Here is a 19,650-nt window from a genome sequence, read left to right on the forward strand (position 1 = left end):
GAGAGGGGAGAGGGACCGTTTCAAGGGGAGTACCTGTCCCAGAACTTCTCAAAGGGGCTCAGCTCACGTCTGTTCTATCTTACTGCCTTTTCAAGAGGAACCCTGTTTTTAATTTATATGTAGTTTTCTTAATTTTTAACTTTGTTGCATTTTGGCAACAAAATTTACCTTTGCTTTGGGGGCTTTACAATCCTAAAGTTGGCATTATAATGAAGTTCCACTTGGTTCAGGTTTCTTTGAACTGGGTGGTCTAAATTGGGAAAATATATTTCCTATACTTCTGTCTTTAAAAATAATGTGAACAGTGAAAGTTGCTGTGACTGGGAAGTTGTTCCGTGTGCTTTTCCAGGTTGTTTCTCCTTCCACTGCTTAAAGTGTCCAAGATGCTTTAAGGTGAGCTGCTTTTCCCTGTTTATAGTTCCTAAGTTAGGGGACACCCTAAGTCATACCAAGGAGGGGGGTAGCATAATGTGGTTAGGGCCTCCGGAAAGTGACAAGGTTAGGCAATGTTTAGAGATTCTAATGTGTCCGTCCTAGCTTCGTTTAGCAAGCTTCGGTTTCTTTTCTATAGTACTTGTAATCATTCTCGTTCTTAACAGTGCCAGCTTTGCTTGAATAAGTTAGAGGTAGCATTGCAGTGTCCGGAATAAATATTTGGAAGAATGCGAACCTAAGGGATGGTGATTGGTTGAACTTGAATTCTAGACTGTTAAGATGGCAGCTTTGTGCCCGAGGAGTGGGTGGTTCTTTTTTTTTTTTTTTTAACATCTATAGTGAGTGGTTCTTAATAGGCTTTGGTGATGCCACTTTTTAAAACTTGTGTTAAAACTTTGGTAAAAATAAACCCACTTCCTTCTTCTGGAAGGACTTAGCGATAGTGCTGAAGGGGATTCCTTTTTACATTTAAGGACTAAAATGGATATAACTCCTGTAGTTAAGTAAATTTCCAACACCTGTCTTATCTGCTCCACCCCCCCCCCATCCCACCTCCTTTATCATGTTAAACAGTCTTTTTGCTTTTCTTATTCCTCCTCTCCTGGAGGGCTGTGATTAGAAACCACACCCACCCTTGAATGAGGTGCTTGAACGGGGGGAGGGAGGCTGGCTACCTGTGAACAAACACTGGCAGCGATGAGGGAAAATAAGTGTCCCTGGACTTTGGACTAGATTACAGCCAGATATTCCAAAAGCATCGAGACACCGCTCTCTGCGGCCTCTGGAAACAAATGAAACCCATAACACCCTTGCATAAGCTTTTAAAACATGGATCAGTGTAGCAAAAGGAAAGCTGTTCCCCCTGCCCCCCTCGCCTCAATATATTTTTCTCTTCCTCCTCTTCTGAGAAAGCCTATATAGTGATGAGCACACACTTTACTGTGAGAGAATTCTGTTTGCTTTTCTAATCTGTTGAACCATTCCCTCACTTATATATGAAAGCCTATGTATTGATGAATATACACGTACACACACCACGCACACATACTTTACTGTTAAAAATCCTGTTTGCTTTCCTAATCTATTTAACCATTCATTCAAGAAGAGTGTGAGGCCATTACTGGGGATGGGGGTGACAGTGCATTGGCCAGCAGAATACCAGTGACCAGGACTGAGTGGGAACTAAATTTAAGAAGCTAAAATGGCAAAAACAATTAAAATTTGGGAATGTTTCCCTAGAGAAACAAGTGTAGGGGTTTGCGCTTCATTTATACCAAAGTTGGAAAAGTCAGATTTAAGCCCAGGCCAGTTTTTACATTATGGATATTAAGTAAACAAGTGTATACTTTCCATAGTGGATTTAAGCACTTTGCTGGTGGAAAGAAGCCTGGTGTTATAGTTTTCATGGACTTTCAAAAGCTATTCACGTTTATAAAAATGCACTGCTCTTACACACTCATCCTCTGAATCAAAATGTCAGTATATTCGACAAAACCTTGTACACAGAGCTACAGAACTTTTTGCACATCTAATTCCTCTACTTGTTCAGAAGAAGCTTCTTAGAACCTTGAAATAGATCCCCTGCCTGAGGGCCAGTTCCTCTCTTGTTTTTCAAATGAGGAACTTTTCTGATCACCTTGACCTCTTCCCTCAGTTAACATGTCTTCCCAGAAAGTACATAGATTATTCTGCTGCCTTAGGTCATTGTGACTAATTTGGGTTTTTCCTCTTCCTTTTTTTTTTTTGTGGAGGAATGTAAAGATGACGCAGAATGTATCTAAAAGTTGTGGGATGATGTGGTTGAAGTGATTTAATTCTTCCTTTTAAAACAACTATTTTTCATTTTGGCAACATACCAAACCTAAAAAGAACAACCAATTAAAAAAAAAAAAAAGACAGTTAAGACACAGGATACTAAGACAAGGAGAGGCAATACAGGTAATGCATTTGGAGATCTCGGTCCAGGCCAACTCTCAGAGCTGCCTCTGTTTTCAGCCTCTGTTTTCAACGCTGCCCTCCCCCTCCCTTACCTCAAAGATGAAGCCCACCTGCTTCCCTCAAGTTTTACCTCAGCCACCCCTCCTGCTACCCAGGGCAGAGAAGCCCATCTATGTATGGTCGCCCCCTATTTCCATCTCATATGCTGTTTTCTTCTGATTTTTATTTTTATTAGGCAAACAATCCGTACTCATGAAAACAATTACAAAATGAAAGGTTGTGGGTTGGTTTAGCAACTTCTTCACAGCCAGCTCTGATTTTAGGAAAGATTTAAGGCCCAGTTTAGTTTCACAGGTACAGCTTTTGGGCTGTCCCTTTCATGGTTCAATTGTAAGCAGCGTCTCCCGTCATAGATTTTAGGGGGTAAAGATTTAGAAGGAACTAATATGTGACTTCTCAGTAAATCAGTTGACAAGACTTAGGAAGTCGTTCTAATTTATATTCTTAACCTCACACTTTGAAGTTGTCTAAATTGGCTGAAAATAAGTCTTCTCGGTGCCTTATTGGTTTATCCTTGCAAACCTTTGTCATGTTTTCTCGTAGTCATTTCCAGTGGTAAGCCTGTGTGTGTGTTGTGTGTAATTGTGAGCAATGTACAAGCTTAAATAATGTGCTGACAGCACTGTTTCCAAGTTGGTATTCATTAGGCCGTTTCCTCCTGGGCTAGGGCTGCACTAATCCTGACACCGGCTGCCAGGAGAAAACCTCATGGATCCCACACCGCACCTTAATAACAGCATCTGTGACCTGCAGTCTCAAGTACAGAATGGGAACCCCAGAGCTAGGAAATGTAGTTGTATATTTTAATGAACTGCTACCCCTGCTAAAGAGGCTTCTTTCACTTTTGTGCTCTACAGAAAGACCAAGGGGGGTAGGAGGGACAAAGCTTTGAATAACTGCTTTCTAACACCGAATGTGGCCAACAGGATAGAGAACATCACAAATCTAGGCAGGTGTGAGGTACAGTGGCTGAGGATTTCCTGCTCCCCCTGCATGCCCTTTCTTGCCTCCAAAGTCCAATCAAGTGATCCTGGGAAAGAAATACACCTAGGTTGAGGAGGGTGGTTTTGAAAGCAAAAGCTACCAAGACATTAAAGCAGGGTGAATGAAGGGTAGGCAGGATGAAAGTAAGTAACCTGGCTCAGAACTCTCAAAAGCTTCTAGCAGCTTGATGACAATTACAGGATTTATTTCAGTCTGTGGTACATCATTTGAAGACGATATTACTTCATGTTGTTACAAACTGTATGTATAGTATGTATGTGTTGTGGGTGTGTATATAAATAATATATATTATATATATGAGAGATTTAGTGACTTTTGATACGGGTTTGGTGCAGGTGAATTTATTACTGAGCCAAATGAGGCACATACTGAGTCAGTAGTTCGAGTCCAGGGCATTCAATACTTTTTCTGATTTCCGTGTATGTGTAGTGCCTGTCCCATGCGGTATTGTCAGTGTCATGTCAAATCCAGAACTCAAAGCAGAGCCAGCGATATTTTATTTGTAGACAACCAACTAGAATCTATAAAATTATTACTGGCAGATGATTATAATTCCAGGGTCCCTAACACTAGCAAAAGGAAACCCAGAGCATCTTGATAAGAAGTTTTCTGTTTTTGTTTTGTTCCTGGAAGTCAGTAGAAAAGCAGTTGTATGTGGTTATATTAGTGTCAAGATACTTAATTTGCTGACCTTATTATTTCAGAAAAAAAAAATTGTATGTATTATATTTGTGGGAAGTTAAACTAATGCTTTGAGATTTTTATCAAATATGGAGAGTAGTTATTTATGAAAAACAAAGAAATGTCTATTTTTGTTTCTTTGTTCCCAATTCATGTAGATAAATTTTAAAGTGCATTAAAGCAATGGTAAAGCAAATAAGATGCTGTACAAGTATTTTTCTCATGCTTTTATGGAGAGACACTGTTTTCTAAGAGTATCTGAAGGAGGTATGTGCATTCTAATTTCACGATCAGATTTCTCAGATGTACTTTGAATATAAGTGGCAATGTTTTTATTGATAATAAAATCAAGGAAATTCCAATCACCAGAAGGAGAACTAATGAAAACATGTTTTACCTGAATATACTTCATAGGTTTCTCCTGCTGATCCTGTGATTGTTTCATGATGCACTTGAAGAAATGAAGGAAAATCCACGTAAGAACAGAGACATTGCCTGAGATTGTGTTCTATTTTATCAACCCTCCATCTATACTCTGTACTGAAGCAATTTGGATAGAAGTGCTGCTCTTGTGTGTGTCTGGTTTGCAGTCAGAAACCCCCAAAACTTTATCATTCAGCAGTTAGATCCACAACTTTGTATTAAGGTCTAAATACAAGTCAGGGAACCCAGATAAGATAAGAGGATATATGGTTCTCCCTCTGTATTTGTGGGTAATTGGTTCCAGTAGTCTCCCTCCCCCCATGCCGCCCCATACCAAAATCCATGGATGCTCAAGTCCCTTATATAAAACGGTGCAGTATTTGCATATAACCTACGCACAACCCTCCCATCTTCCCCCGCACCCTCCTTTATACTTTAAGTCATGTCTAGATTACTTATCATACCAAATACAAATCCTAAGTAGTTGTAAATATAATGCAAATGGTTGGTGGTGTGCAGCCAATTCAAGTTTTGCTTTCTGTAACTTTCTGAAATTTTTTTCCCTAAATATTTTCAATCCATGGTTGGTTGAATCCACTGATGCAGAACCTGTGGATACAGAGGGCCAACTGTAAATTGATTTAGAGTTGGCACTTCCCTGACAATCTGGACAGATGCTTAGTAAACCTGAGATAATTAATTTAGCATCCAAGTGAGTACTATGAGATTGGTACATGTTAGGGCATTTGGGAGAACAGAAAATACAGCAGTTGAGCTGGATCCTGGTGCAAGAGCCACTGTGCCTTACCCGTACAGGTCTCTAGTTGGCACATCTTCCCAATGCTTTCTCATTGTTCATTCCCCCCAGTGGGAAAGGGGGGCACTGTTGGACTTAGGAAGTTGGAGAAATAGGTAATAATGCTTCTTTTAGTGATTTAGTTACAGAGCTCTTACGTGCAACAGAATGAGCGGAAGTAGAATGGTTCTGTGCATAGACTTGGGAGCTAGACTGATTAGGGATTCAACTCCCAGCTCCATCATTCATGGGCTGTTGATCCTGAACAAATTACTTAAGCTCTTAGTACTTCATTTGTGTACTTCATCTTAGTACTTTCTCATCTGTGAAAGGGGCATAATGATAGTACTTATATTTTAGGGTTGAGAGGATCTAAAAGATTAAATCAGGTTAAGGTAAGTAAAACGAGCAGGAAGCAGCCATTCAGGCGTGGAATGGAAAGGGAATTGAAAGATGAGGTTTCAAATTTGTGTCTGCATAAGAATCATTTGGGGTTCCTATTAGAAATGTAGATTCCCAGGCTTCAGCTCCAGGAATTGAGATTAATTTGGGATCCAAGAATTAGGTCTTTTTGTTCTGTTTTAGTAAACTTTTAGAATTATTTTAGGCTTACAGAAAAGTTGCAAAGATATATCCATTTTGCCCTAATATTAACATTATCATAGCACATTTGTTAAACTAAGAAGTCAACATTAACGCACTACTGTTAACTCCAGACTTCATTTGGATTTCACCAGATTTTCCACTGATGTTCTTTATCTGTTCTAGGATTCCACATTGCATTTAGAGGAGAAGCTTCATTTCTTACAGGGACTTTCAGCCCATGAGAGGCAGGTGTGGTCTGGAGACCACATCTTGAGAAACACTAGGACATGTCAAGGGCTGAGGAAGGTCAAATTGCCCCATCCTCACCACCATCCTGGTGGTGGTGGGGTTGGATATAGAAATTTGACTTGAAGAGTCGGGATGGAATCCTCTCCCTTAGATGAGAGGGGTTACCTTAAGAAGTGAGGCATCTATTCCTAATGCCAGATGAAATGAGTTTTGGAGTTCGGAAGGTGGGGTTGCTGCCTAGCCTGAGGAGATACATCTAGGGTTGTGGGCAGATCAGGGGAGTGAGTGCAGCAAATTGGGAACAACTACTTTGTGGGAACACAGGAGGGCTCAAGTAGTTGATTAAAGGGGATTACCAGGGGCCAGTTAGCCTGGGAGACATATAAATCCTGTATTTCCTGGAACCTGGTGATAATGTTTTAGAAATGGGTCATAGTAGTAACCAACATCAAGCACTGCCACACTGGACACGAGCAGAAAGTCAAAGGGTGAAGCTGAGATGACCTTGTTGAGAGAGTGCAGCGGGAGGTGGACGAAACACTGACGCCCTGTGTTTGGAAGAGTCGGTTCCCTCAGTGAGGAGATAAAGGGCCACCATCTGGGGAGCTAGATGTAAAGGTCAGTAGAATTGAGAATGGTAAGATGAAGGAATAGATGTTGTAAGAAAAAGCTAGCAGAGTAATTTGAGGTCTTGAAGTAGAGGTCGACATATTCTTGAGGACCTTAGGTTCTGAGGCTGTCTCTAATCACATTCAAATTACTTAGCTGCCCTCACAGCAGTTAGTCATCACCTAACCTGTTCCTTTTTTTTTTTTAAAGAACATTAACCTCTTTCCATTTGACTGTGGATTTCTAATTTCTGTACTACTTCACTTTCCTGGTTTTTTCTGCATGTTAGAGACCCTAAACCATAAACTGGTATTCATAACATTTGTTTCACATGAAGTGCATGTTATCTCATCTGCCAAACCCATTTAAAATGGACTAGTGGAAATTGCCTCAGAAGCCAAACAGGTTGCACCTGTGTACAAGGGACCAGGTGTCTCTGAAGGGCTCCTAGATCTTTTGTATTCTTGCTGGCAAGGTGTCAGGCTGGCCAGGTTGGTAAGTGGCTAACAGTTAAGATTTTAGGTGATCTAATCCTTAACTTGATTGATAGATGCTGGGTGTAATCTACAGATTCTGCATAGAAATTAGCACTTACCTCTGGGAGAGCCCCTACCAGCTGTCCAGTGTTTTACCAAATAGCTCTATACTCAAGAATGTGGCTTCTGGGTGAGGGAACGGTCGTAGTCATTTTACATGTGGTTAGAGAGAAGGCTTGGGTGATGAAAGATTTTAGCTAACCTACACGCTATAGGTAAACATTTTCGAAAACACTGCATAACCTGAATACAGAGTGAATTGTTTTCCAGTAAATACTGGCTTCAGCATTTTTCAAAAATCAAGGAATGGTATATTTTATAGAATGGGAAAACTAAGAAATGAAACTTGACCTGTTGTAAAACTAGGATTTAGTGCTGTTGAATTTCAATAACGGGCATACAGGGTACATTAGGAGTAAATGTCAAAGAATAGGGTCATGATGGGATCTGATACAGGGTGGAAAAAATTTCTCTTAACCAGAAACACTGGGCCCTAAGAAGTTGTCTTAGGGTCAACCATATGAATTTAACATACAAAAACGGCAATTTAATTTGGTTCAAACATACATTTCAAACCTCTGTCTTTTCCTTGTAAAGAAAAAAGTTCAGTTCACGATATACCAGAGTTAAAATTGCACGTGTCAGTATTCCACTAGAGAAAAAAATTTTTTTTAAAAAGCGAAAAAATAAAATTTGAGTTCAGGTAGTCAGATATTCTTTTATAGTCTTACTACTTTAGTGAACAAACCCTTCCTAGGTATAAAATCCTGGAAAAAAATGCCATAGTTGCCACCCTATTAGTAACTAGTTTCCATGCCCCATATTTGTTGGAGAACCTACTTTCAGTGATGTTTAAATTTTTACCTTAATTTGCCTCAATTTCCCATTTATTAAAATGGCTGTATTGCCTCTAGAATTAAAGCTGAAGGGAAAAAGCAATTTTTAGTGATTCTCCTTATTCTACCAACTTGTTCTTGAAGCTACAGTCATGTCCAATGTTCCTACCCCAATTTTTTTTGTTTTAAACCTTCGACCACTCGAGATATGTCAGCATTTCTGCTTAGTAACTGGCATATTATTACGCGGTGCAAACTATTGATATAAACAGTGACTTGTGATAGATTTTTTTCCCTTCTGTACTAAATAAGATCATTTCTCCTAGTCAGCAACTTAACAAGAACAAAGTTAAAGATCTGACCTTAGGAAGGTAATTAAGCTGGATGAAAACATGGCAATACTATCAGGACTGATGGAATATTGCTCAAGTGCAGTGGCTAGGGTCTAAAAGAAACTTTAGAGATCTGGTATGTTTCCAACTGAATGTAAGTGAAATAGCATGTTAAAGTCAAATTACGTGGCTTGTTTAAAAGTCACCCTCTTAGGGGCTTCCCTGGTGGCGCAGTGGTTGAGAGTCCGCCTGCCGATGCAGGAGACACGGGTTCGTGCCCCAGTCCGGGAGGATCCCTACATGCCGCGGAGCGGCTGGGCCCGTGAGCCATGGCCGCTGGGCCTGCGCATCCGCAGCCTGTGCTCCGCAACGGGAGAGGCCACAACAGTGAGAGGCCCGCGTACCGCCAAAAAAAAAAAAAAAAAAAAAAGTCACCCTCTTAACAGCAACCACAATTCTACTGCTTCCTGTTCTTCCATTTTCTTTCCTGTTCAATTGCTTGAAGCCCTCAAACAACTCAAGTTCTGATTCTACAGTATCCCTGTAATTCCTTTCTCTGTGTATTTACCTACTTTTATCTTTCAATGTGCATTTCCATCTTGGCACCATAACAAACAATTAAAAAATGCCATCGAATGCATTATGCCACCGAGCACTGTAGCCAGTGATTTTAAGTTAGATTATCTTCAGGTTGAAAAGAGCGTAAGCTGAAGAAATAAATGACATCTTAACTAAAGGCAAGGGTCAAAACAACTTATGGTTAGTTTGAAAATGCTTTAAGGCCCGACTATCAGAGCTGATTGAAAACATTTGAGTTAGACAGAGTTGTTATGTGACTAGTGAGAAGTGTTACAAACACAGTAGCCATATATTTTAATTAAAATAGAGTTTATTAGCTTTTCTTTTAATATAAACATGAGGAAGAAAAACCACATAGGTTGTAGCATTCTTTTCAAAATAAAACTGCAATCAGTATTTGAAGCTCCAAACTCCATAAACAATATTTTTTGAGGTGGTAGATTGTAATATTTTATATACCGTAATTTATCATTTATGTCTCTGTCCTTTAAAAATGATGGAACCTGCAGCACTCAATATAATGTGCAGCCTTGCTATAAAGAGAGAAAGTATTTCTGGCCCAGAAATGCTTTGTTTACAGGCAAAATTCCTAGGATTACATTTGAGAAGGTAGGAGGAGAAAGATTTCACATACTTGAGAACACTAACTTTTTTTTTTTAACATTTCAAGTTTAGGTGACATCGTTACCCATCTCCTAAAAGACTGATTACTGGACCTCCCTGCCTTTTAAAGCCTGAGGTAAGGGTTCCTAAGGTTTTACATGATTCCTCTTAAATAGCAGAACTTGAAGTGAGACACCTACAGCCAGGTTAACACATAGGATAGAAAAGCTGTTTCGTATCACTTACTCTATCACTACTATTAGGGTCCAGTTCCTTTCAATTTATTACATGTGAATTAACACTGTTGTTCATAATTCCTTTACCAAATCTAGAAAAAAGAAACTTAGGTGATCAAGCAGGTAAGCGGCCCAGCCTTGCAAAGGACTGCTTTAGAAAGAGATGGGCAGGTCTATGAAGATACAAGGTATCCCCTTAAGTCTTAGTGCAATTTTAAGCTTTGAAACTTGTAGAAGTGTAAATGCCACAAACTTACAAAACATCATTTGAAAGTTTAATTGAATTTCTTCTAAACTCATTTTTTTAACATCTTTATTGGAGTATAATATTGCTTTACAGTGGTGTGTTAGTTTCTGCTTTGTAACAAAGTGAATCAGCTGTACGTATACATATATCCCCATATCTCCTCCCTCTTGCGTCTCCCTCCCACCCTCCCTATTCCACCCCTCTAGGTGGTCACAAAGCACCCAGCTGATCTCCCTGTGCTATGCGGCTGCTTCCCACTAGCTATCTGTTTTACATTTGGTAGTGTGTATATGTCCATGCCACTCTCTCACTCCGTCCCAGCTTACCCTTCCCCCTCCCCGTGTTCTCAAGTCCATTCTCTCTGTCTGCATCTTTATTCCTGTCCTGCCCCTAGGTTCTTCACAACCTTTTTTTCTTTTTTAGATTCCATATGTATGTGTTAGCATACGGTATTTGTTTTTCTGACTTACTTCACTCTGTATGACCTCACTACAAATAACTCAATTTCGTTTCTTTTATGGCAGAGTAATATTGCATTGTATATATGTGCCACATCTTCTTTATCCATTCATCTGTCAATGGACACTTAGGTTGCTTCCGTGTCCTGGCTATTGTAAATAGAGCTGCAATGAACATTGTGGTACATGACTCTTTTCAAATTATGGTTTTCTCAGGGTATATGCCCAGTAGCGGGATTGCTGGGTCGTAGGGTAGTTCTATTTTTAGTTTTTTAAGGAACCTCCATACTGTTCTCCATAGTGGCTGTATCAATTTACATTCCCACCAACAGTGCAAGAGGGTTCCCTTTTCTCCACACCCTCTCCATTTATAGTTTGTAGATTTTTATTTTTTTAATATGGAACGCTTCACGAATTTGCGTGTCATCCTTGTGCATGGGCCGTGCTAATCTTCTCTGTATCGTTCCAATTTTAGTATATGTGCTGCCGAAGCAAGCACGTTTGTAGATTTTTTGATGATGGCCATTCTGACCTTAAGCTCTTAATTTTTTATTTCAGCCCATTGTTTGCTATCCTCAAGAGGGGCTGAAACAGAACATTAATATTAAAAGCTTAATGTTTAAAATTTACAAACCTAAATGAGTTTAGAAGAAATTCGATTAAACTTGCAAGTGACGTTTTGCCAGTCTGTAGCATTTATAATTCTGCAACAGTGTTCTGGAGTATCCAAGCACACTATATTCAGGCTTGCAATTTCACTGAGACTTCTGGGACACCTTCTAGTTCACTGCCGGCTTGTTAATTACTGGACACCATGTTGGCTGGAATTATGAAAATATCCTTTAATACAAGTATGTAATAAAGAGGAAAATCATCACAAAATCAGAAGCACCATCATAGTTAACAAGAAATGCAGCACGGACCCAATAGAAGTAAGTAAATAACCTACTTTCTCTGTTTATGATCCCAAACATGCTAATATGCTAATAAGTACTGCCTGCAAAGAATGTGGATGACAAGTGTTATTCAGCAGCTTTTTGGTTTAAACTGATTGCCAATAATGACTAGCAGCTTCAGTGGTATAGTAGGGAGGAAGAACCCTTCAAAACCTAACGATGCTACAACAGTCTGTTCCTAAGTTTGGCTTTATGAGTTGTTAGGAGTCACATTTTTTAATGGTAATACTGCACTGATTCTAAAGGAATATGCAGCAGTATGGGACAGTGAGGCAAGAAAAACAGGAAAAATTATATAGTTAGTGTCTTTAAAGTCTAAAAATTTAAACTATTAATTAAAAAACCTCACATAGTTCACAGCTATCGGCCTACACAGTAAGCAGATATTTGTGCGTGGATTGGGAGCTTTTCGCTTTGGAGTGGTTTTTGTAACTCTGTTTACATTAAAAAGGACAGAAGAGTGTGTTACATTGACGAGGTCCCGTTCTTTCCTACAGCATAATCTTCGCTTGTCCATGAGTCTCTTGAATTCAATGTCTTTCTTTAAGGTGAAAATACTAACTTTGCTGGTTTCTGAGCAGGAGAGGTGATATTTCTCCAGTCCTTGTTACGAGGGGTTTATGATGTTACAACCCCTCACTTCTCCCTTAAGAGAGGATGGCATTGGAGCGCTGAATACCAATGAAATTATCAGCGCTGAAAGACCTTCTCATAGCAGCTCTACACAAGTCTTTGTATTTGTCTTCACACAATCTGGAAATGGCCTAGGAAAGTCAATCAGGTAGAACATAGGTACAATTAGGGGAAAAAAAAATGTTCGGACCTTAAAAAAACAAAAAAGCATCATTGATAAGGCACACATCTACATTCGTTTAGATAGTTCATAGTTACTGCTACTTTGGATAGCTGATATCTACACTAACTGACAATTCTCTAAGGTGATAACCTTTAAGGGCTATGATTAGATTGCTGGGGCAAGGGATAACTTGCCCTAATAACTTGGAGTTACTTAAAAATTGGGTTCCTAATGATAGGCTCCTAATAGCAATATCATCTGTTACCTACACACTTGATCCTTAAACGTAATGGACATACACTTGGGCAAAATCAGTGTTTACTCAGCTATTCAACTTCTATTCAATTTTCATTAGTTATTACATACTCTAAGAAAATTTTAATGAGGTAGGTATGTGCTGAAGGTAGGAGAGGTCTAATGACTGAAGCGCTGAAAGGTGCTATTTCACTTGCACATAAATTATGGTAGAAAAACATCTTATTCTAAAGTACCACCAAGGTACCACAGAAAGTATCAATTTTAAATGTGTTCATTTCAGTTGTGAATTTTGCTGTATACCCACCAAAAATCATAAGCCATAAATATTACTTTGTTCCATGTACGTTACCATTTACATTAAAAACTCATGTACTTTCTACATCCAGTATCTGAACCCACATTTTACCTTCCAAGTATAGGTCTCTCAGGTTAGCCACCGATGCTTTGTCTAATAAACTCATGGGACTGAACTGTGACACACACACACACACACACACACACGCACGCACGCACGCACACGAACTGCAAGCTGAGTAAAAAACAGTTAAGAGGGATTTCCCTGGTGGCGCAGTGGTTAAGAATCTGCCTGCCAATGCAGGGGACATGGGTTTGTGCCCTGGTCCGGGAAGATCCCACATGCCAAGGAGCAACTAAGCCCGTGCGCCACAACTACTGAGCCTGGGCTCTAGAGCCCGTGCTCTGCAACAAGGGCAGCCACTGCAATGAGAAGCCCGCGCACCGCAATGAAGAGTAGACCCCGCTCGCCGCAGCTAGAGAAAGCCCACGTGCAGCAGCGAAGACCCAATGCAGCCATAAATAAATAAATTTATTTATTTAAAAAATCAAGACAGTAGAAATAGTAGAAATAGTCCAAAACATCAATTATATAATATAAAAAAAGACAGTTAAGAGTGGTAAGTAGATTATGTAGGTACATATGATTAGGGATACAATTTTAAGAAATTATTCATGTATGGTTATATGTTAAGTGTAGAGGTTCAAATGGAAAACCATTAAGAACAGATTAAATATGATTTAAAGTATTCTGAATTATGGTTACAGAAGAGACAATTTTTTTTTTATAATGTGAGATCCCTGTATAAACCATAAAAGACACAGGAAATATGATGCCAACGGGTTAATAAGCTCTTCAAACTGTTAACAGCTTTCCATTTTCCTAATCACTGCTTAATATAATTTAGCTACAGATGTGGCTTCGGTGGCTGACAGAAAACCCCAGTTAGTGATTTCACAGCCTTACCTCTAAGTTCTGTGCTCTTTCTTTGCTAAGAGGAGTGAATAGAAAATTCAGGTTGTTGTCATCTGCTAAGGAGCGAAGGTCAAAGTAGTATTTGGCATACACACTGGCGGGAACATTAATATTAAACTGAAGTAGCTCCAGGAAGTGCCTTTCCATCTCATTCCTGGGGGAGGAGAAGACAAAACCAACACAGGACAATTTTAGTCAACTGGGCTATCTTCAAAAATACCATTCTGAGCTACTAGGATGGCTCTAAATACTGTTTTGAAACAAATAATGGCTACCCAGCTGGATTAATACCCTGATGTTCAAACAAGGTACAGCTATTTGTGGTCCTTTCTGCGTCCCAGCACTTTGAGTTTGGGACAAGGGGGAAGAGGTTATGGCCCTCTTATGCACTCATGCTGCTGACTCAGGGGCTCATTCTTCAGAGTTCCATTAGTGCAGCTGTACGATTCATGCTCCACACTCACTCACAAGGCCCCGCTATAGTGATCAGATGAAAGGAATGATGTATGCTGTTTATTAGCTCTGAAGAACTTGCAGACATTTTCACCGGGCTGATGACAGGAAGGGGCTTATTGAAGTAGAGGCGAGCCAACAAAAGGAGTGGGCACATCACCACGGCAACAAATGGATCCATCGGGAGCCACTGCTATTATCTCTGAGGGGGGAAAACTCTTGAGGCAACAAGGATTCATCTCAAGTAAATAAATAAATAAGCTACATTCGATGGGAAAGGGAATCCCCCCCGCCCCCGCCACAATGCATGGGGCTGTGTCAAAGGACATAATGCAAGTTTCTGTTCACCTTAACCTTACTAGGGTGAGTTGCTGTCACCATGACAGGACAGGATGCACTTTTTAAGCTTAGGAAGGCAGTAAGATTATGTCTCAGCTAGACTAAACCCACTTTAGGGTATGACCTCTGATAGAGCAGTTGTTTTCCCCCGGTGTTAGGAGAGCAGCCCAGGATGTTCAGACCTACCGCCCCCTGCCAGGTGCCAGGAGGGACTGCACACGCCCACAGGGAGCGAATTCAATGAAGTGGGAAAGCAGAGTGTTGGGAGCAGGCTTCTGCTATATGACCATATCCAGCCATTTGCTTGCCAAATGTTTAAGTAAATAACTATAAAATTAGAGTAAATCTTACCACTTTTCACAGCAATCACTTTAGAGAGTTGATTATATAAAAATGATAAATACCCAAACAAACATGCGAGTGGCTTATTTTACAATACCTTTGGTTTCTTGGTTTTAAAGTGTTAATATTTTATCCATTGGATAAATCAACAAATGCTCCATGTTCTCCTGTATGGAGAGCAGAGTATGAGCAGAAATGAGGTTTCTCATTTGTTGAACTTTAAACCTAACTGAACCTACTTCCAAAATTAATTTCCTGTTCATACGGCCAGAAGTCTATAGAAATGTAAATCAGATAATGTTTTGATAATCAGCTAATCAGGACTTAATTTACTACAGGAATAAATGCACTTCACTATCCCTTTTATATTTTCTCCACTAATACATTTTAATTGTGTGGAAATACAGTACTTCATAGGATTAACATGTCTATTAATAGAGCTTTAATCACTGAAGAAAAGCATTATGCCTATAGAATATGCATCTTCTGTGTTTTTTGTTGTTTTTTAAATGGCTAGATGGCTGAAGAGCATACCATTTACAGGTGCAGCAAATTTTCTGAACAGCAGCTGCTCAGTTTAACTTTTTTGAAGGGAAATATATATTTAACAAGACACATAGATGTTAGAAAGTTTTAAAGAAAAGCAGATAGGCAGCAATTTTTCAATTCAGACTCAAAATGAGACCATTACAAATAGTGGTCAACAGCAGAGGGATGAAACAAATGTCTATTAAACACTTTGCTGTAATGCTTTCCGACTTCCAAAGATCATAAACAAAAGCAGCCTATTATAAACATAACTCCTGGTGATTCTCTGTTCTACACAGAAAAGTGTTGTTTAGAAGTAGTTTCTTCATAGCTGGACACTGCCGCCAGTGCTCCTGGGCTCACATCTATGAACACCCACACAGTTCCCTGCATGTTCTCTGATGTTGTACCTGGAACCAGAGCCCCAGTCAGCTCAGTTGCAGATTCTGAGAAAATTTCAGCTGCCATCAGGGCAGGGATGGTGTTCATGATTACAAATTTTCCTTCCTTCAAGGGACCAGTTTAAAGACTGATGATAGTGTTGGTCAACGTCACTTTAGTTTCTGCAACTTCCAAAAGTACTTCTATTCATTTCAAATTCATTATCTGCTGTTACACTGTTTGCTAAGATTGCTACCAGCAATATCACCATGACCACCCGGTTTACATTATCACCGAAGTGGACATTTTCACCAAAAGCCACTTTGACAGCTACTGACAGTCACTGGTCCCATCTCTTAGTCACAACTTTCCTCGCTTCAGCTGTAAATATGCACTTTGGTAATTCTGAATTATCTAGAGTAAGGGGCAAAGGTAACAAAAACAAACTCTTGCCCCTGCCTGCCATCTTGATCGGCCTCTGCTGTCCAATATAATCAACAGGTGTCCTTTCACATTTTCCTGAATGCCACCCACAAAGACATTTTCACTGTCAAGCGGGCACTTCAAGAGTCTGCTGGAATTACCTCTCTGGCTCATCCTGCTTCCCACCCTTGGGGCCCTTCACCAGAGCCAGATTGGAAGCCTGGTGTTTCATGCCAATGTGAGCGTGCCATCTGTGAGGAGAACCTGCCTAGTTAACTCAAGGCCCCACAAAGTGCTGCTGCTGTGTTTGCTGAGTGCCCTGGGTGAGGCCCCAGTGATGCTTCCCGGCCTACCTGAGAGGCAGGTGTTTCCTAACTCAGCAGACTTTAGGGGAGGAGACAGGAACACAGGGATCTGAAACCTTTATATGTGGCTACCTGTACATCATAGTTTCTGTAACAACAGAACCTCAGATAAAAAGGAGGAAAAGACCAGCAAAAGCAAATACACAATGTGTGACTCAGGTTGAAATTATAACCTGTCAGTAGTCTAGAGGCCCTAAGACCTTAACAGTGGCCACTTGCTTCAAAGACCAGGCATGTGCCCCTTAAAAATGGACTGGACCTGGTAGACAGCTTTAAGAAAGCTGTGAAGTTACTTGCTGTACCATGTTGTTCTGGTAGTGAGCTTGTAAAATGTTTGGCAAAAACCACCAGAAAAATAATTTCAATTTATTAAGCAGAATATTACAACAATAACACATCAAGACCTACCAATTAATGAGGGGAAATACAAGTTGTTATACTACAGCTAGATAGAAGGAAGGCTGTAATTTTATGTCTATTTCAGCTCTCTGCACAATGTAACATTTCTTAAAATGTAAACTTTATGGGAGCAAATGAGGCATTGGAAAATGGTTACAAAGTTCACCGTAACCTTACAAACTCACATGTCCTCAACTGTAATGTCCTTGAGGATCTGGCAGTAGTCCACATTCCATACAGCCTGATCGTCCCAAACCTTGGAGGCAAGAAGAATGGCTCCCAAAACAATTCTTTTCCAGTTAGTGGGGCAAATGTCGATCTCAGCATAAGTTAAAAGCCTTTCTAAGTAAACCTGCAAAAGTAGAGCACTGATCTTTGATTTTAGTTCAGTTTAAGTGCTGTGATAAGAATTGTTAGGAATGACAGATTTCATCTCTTTTTGACATGCCTTTTATTCCTAGGTTCTGCAAAGACTTTGCTCAGACAAGCCAAGGCCAGAGGCCAGGTCACGGTTGTAAGTCAGATGTTTCTGTTAGTCTGATATTTCTACTCTGCCCGTGTGAATTTCCAACCGAATTTTGGTCACAGGAATGAAAGGACATCTCGGCAAAGGGCATTCTAAAGACACGCATTGTATTATTACCTACCCACTTGTAAAGGGCAGCACATACAGCCCAGGGTCGATTTCAACTGTTCAGTAAATGCTTGAGTGCCTACCACATGCAATGTACCTACCAGACTGGTGGTGGCTGCATGGCGATTTTACATAATGCTTGAGTGTGTAAAATTCTGGTAAGACTGAGCACATCTTTATCTTCTCTTCAGAGTAACCAGTCCTTTTGTGGCATGAACTTGAAGATAAAAACTGGTGGTCAAGAGAGCCTCCCAGTGGCTGCTGTGTGGCACAGCAGGACAGGCAGTACAAAGGGGCTTTACAACTGTGGAGTATTCCCGTATTTTAGTGCCTTTTTAAGGAACACACATGCATACAAAGGGTAGTCCTTTTCATATCCCCTATTTTTCACATCTCCATTATCATTTCATTATTCATTTCTGTCTTCCATAATCTGCAGCTTAGTCAATTCTTTTGGTTTTAAGGTGGGAAGAGCTGCCTGTGTCTGTATCCCTGGGGCTCCTCTAAACCTGCTGGTTTGTGAGATGATTTCATGGTTTCTTTTACATGTATCAAATGTCTATCCTACAAAGAACTGGATGGAGTTAACAGCTGAGTAAAGATTATAGAGGTAAGCTGTGATTTGTTGTTACCTCTGCAGAAGAGTATATATGCCATTTGACAAAAAGAAAAATGTCCAGTTTTAAAGAGTATGTTTACTCTCTGAAGGGTTATCAGATTGACAGCTCAGATTCGCCAACGCTCCCCAAACTCTACTGTGTTTTCAAACACGGGTATTGAGATTATATGTTCTTAGTGAAATTCTGCTCCCATTCCCCAGAGAACTCAGCACTCTCTAGTACCCTAAGAACGACTCTCCCTGCAAGGTTCAACTCTCTACTTTGTGGGACTAATCAGAGGCACTGAAACGACACTGGCAATCTCTCAACTTCCTCTCACCTTTATACTGACAAACTTGGTACACGTGCCGATATTCATTTATCCCACTTGCCCTCCTGTCTCGGAGGAAGCGAGATTTCTTTCTTTTCACTGAAGCTAACTCTTCTCTGAATGAAGTTGATCCCATCTCACTTCCGCAGAACACTGTTCGCACAGTTAGTCTCTTTTTGAACAACTTCTCCCTCTCTGTCAGAGGCTTCCTCCAGTGTGAATGCTTACACGTCCCCAGCCTGTCCCCCGCCTGTCCCCCAGACAGCGTCCTCATCTCCCATCCTCTCCTTAACCCACTTCAGTCAGCCTCCTGCTGCTACCACTCTACAGAGGCTACTCTTGCCATGGTCACCGGTGCCTTCACACAAACAACCCAGAGCTCTTCATCCCAGAGCTCCACTCCCCAGGCCTTCCCTCATACTGAAAGAGCACTGCCACACGCCCAGTCGCTGGGACCAAAAACCTGCACTTGAGTTATCCTGCTCCAATCTGTTAGAACTTCTTGTTATCTTTGCCTTCACTGGTACCCTGACCGCTTTTCTGTCTGTCACTTCTGACTTGTATCGCTGCCACTGCCTAACTTCTCTGCCTCCACTCTGCCTCCCAACAGAGTACAGTCTGTTCTCCCCAAAGCAGCCAGGAGAGCCTCTTAAATGAAGAGTACTTTATGCGGCTGCTCCAGATCTGCCAGAGGTTTCCCATCAAACAAATACCTTCTTCCCGTGGCCTGCAAGTTACGAGGCCCTGTGCGGTACGGCATTGTCCTTCTGTGACCTCATCACCTATGTTCTTTCCCTCGTTCCTCACTCTGATCACAATGGCCACCTTGCTTTTCCTTGAACACACAGCATGTTCCTGTCTCAGAGCCTTGCCCTCGTCCCCTCTGCCCGTAATGCCAGCGTTCCTGCTCTTCCTCAGTTCAGCCAGGTGCTGGGTTCAAACATCACCTCTTCAGAGAGGCTCTTCCT

The 19,650-nt window shown here is 40.6% G+C and overlaps 1 protein-coding gene and 1 non-coding gene across 3 annotated transcripts in view; both read right to left on the reverse strand.

The window, feature by feature from the left end:
* Positions 1 to 9,356: 9,356 nt before the first annotated feature.
* The window catches only part of CCNYL1 (cyclin Y like 1), a 36,913-nt gene continuing 26,619 nt past the window's right edge, over positions 9,357 to 19,650 (reverse strand). For both annotated transcript variants that reach the window (XM_030853542.3, XM_030853528.3), the window contains 3 exons: positions 17,304 to 17,470; positions 13,880 to 14,042; positions 9,357 to 12,328 (listed from right to left, as the gene is read on the reverse strand). In XM_030853542.3, the coding sequence (XP_030709402.2) occupies positions 12,212 to 12,328; positions 13,880 to 14,042; positions 17,304 to 17,470 (447 nt within the window). In that variant the 3' untranslated portion in view covers positions 9,357 to 12,211. The remainder of the gene's footprint in view (positions 12,329 to 13,879; positions 14,043 to 17,303; positions 17,471 to 19,650) is intronic.
* LOC115852898 (U6 spliceosomal RNA) lies at positions 11,001 to 11,107 on the reverse strand. Its single transcript, XR_004039302.1, has one exon. It is a non-coding gene; the product is annotated as a U6 spliceosomal RNA (small nuclear RNA).

Source organism: Globicephala melas, chromosome 7 (assembly GCF_963455315.2).
Source record: "Globicephala melas chromosome 7, mGloMel1.2, whole genome shotgun sequence".
Classification (NCBI taxonomy): domain Eukaryota; kingdom Metazoa; phylum Chordata; class Mammalia; order Artiodactyla; family Delphinidae; genus Globicephala; species Globicephala melas.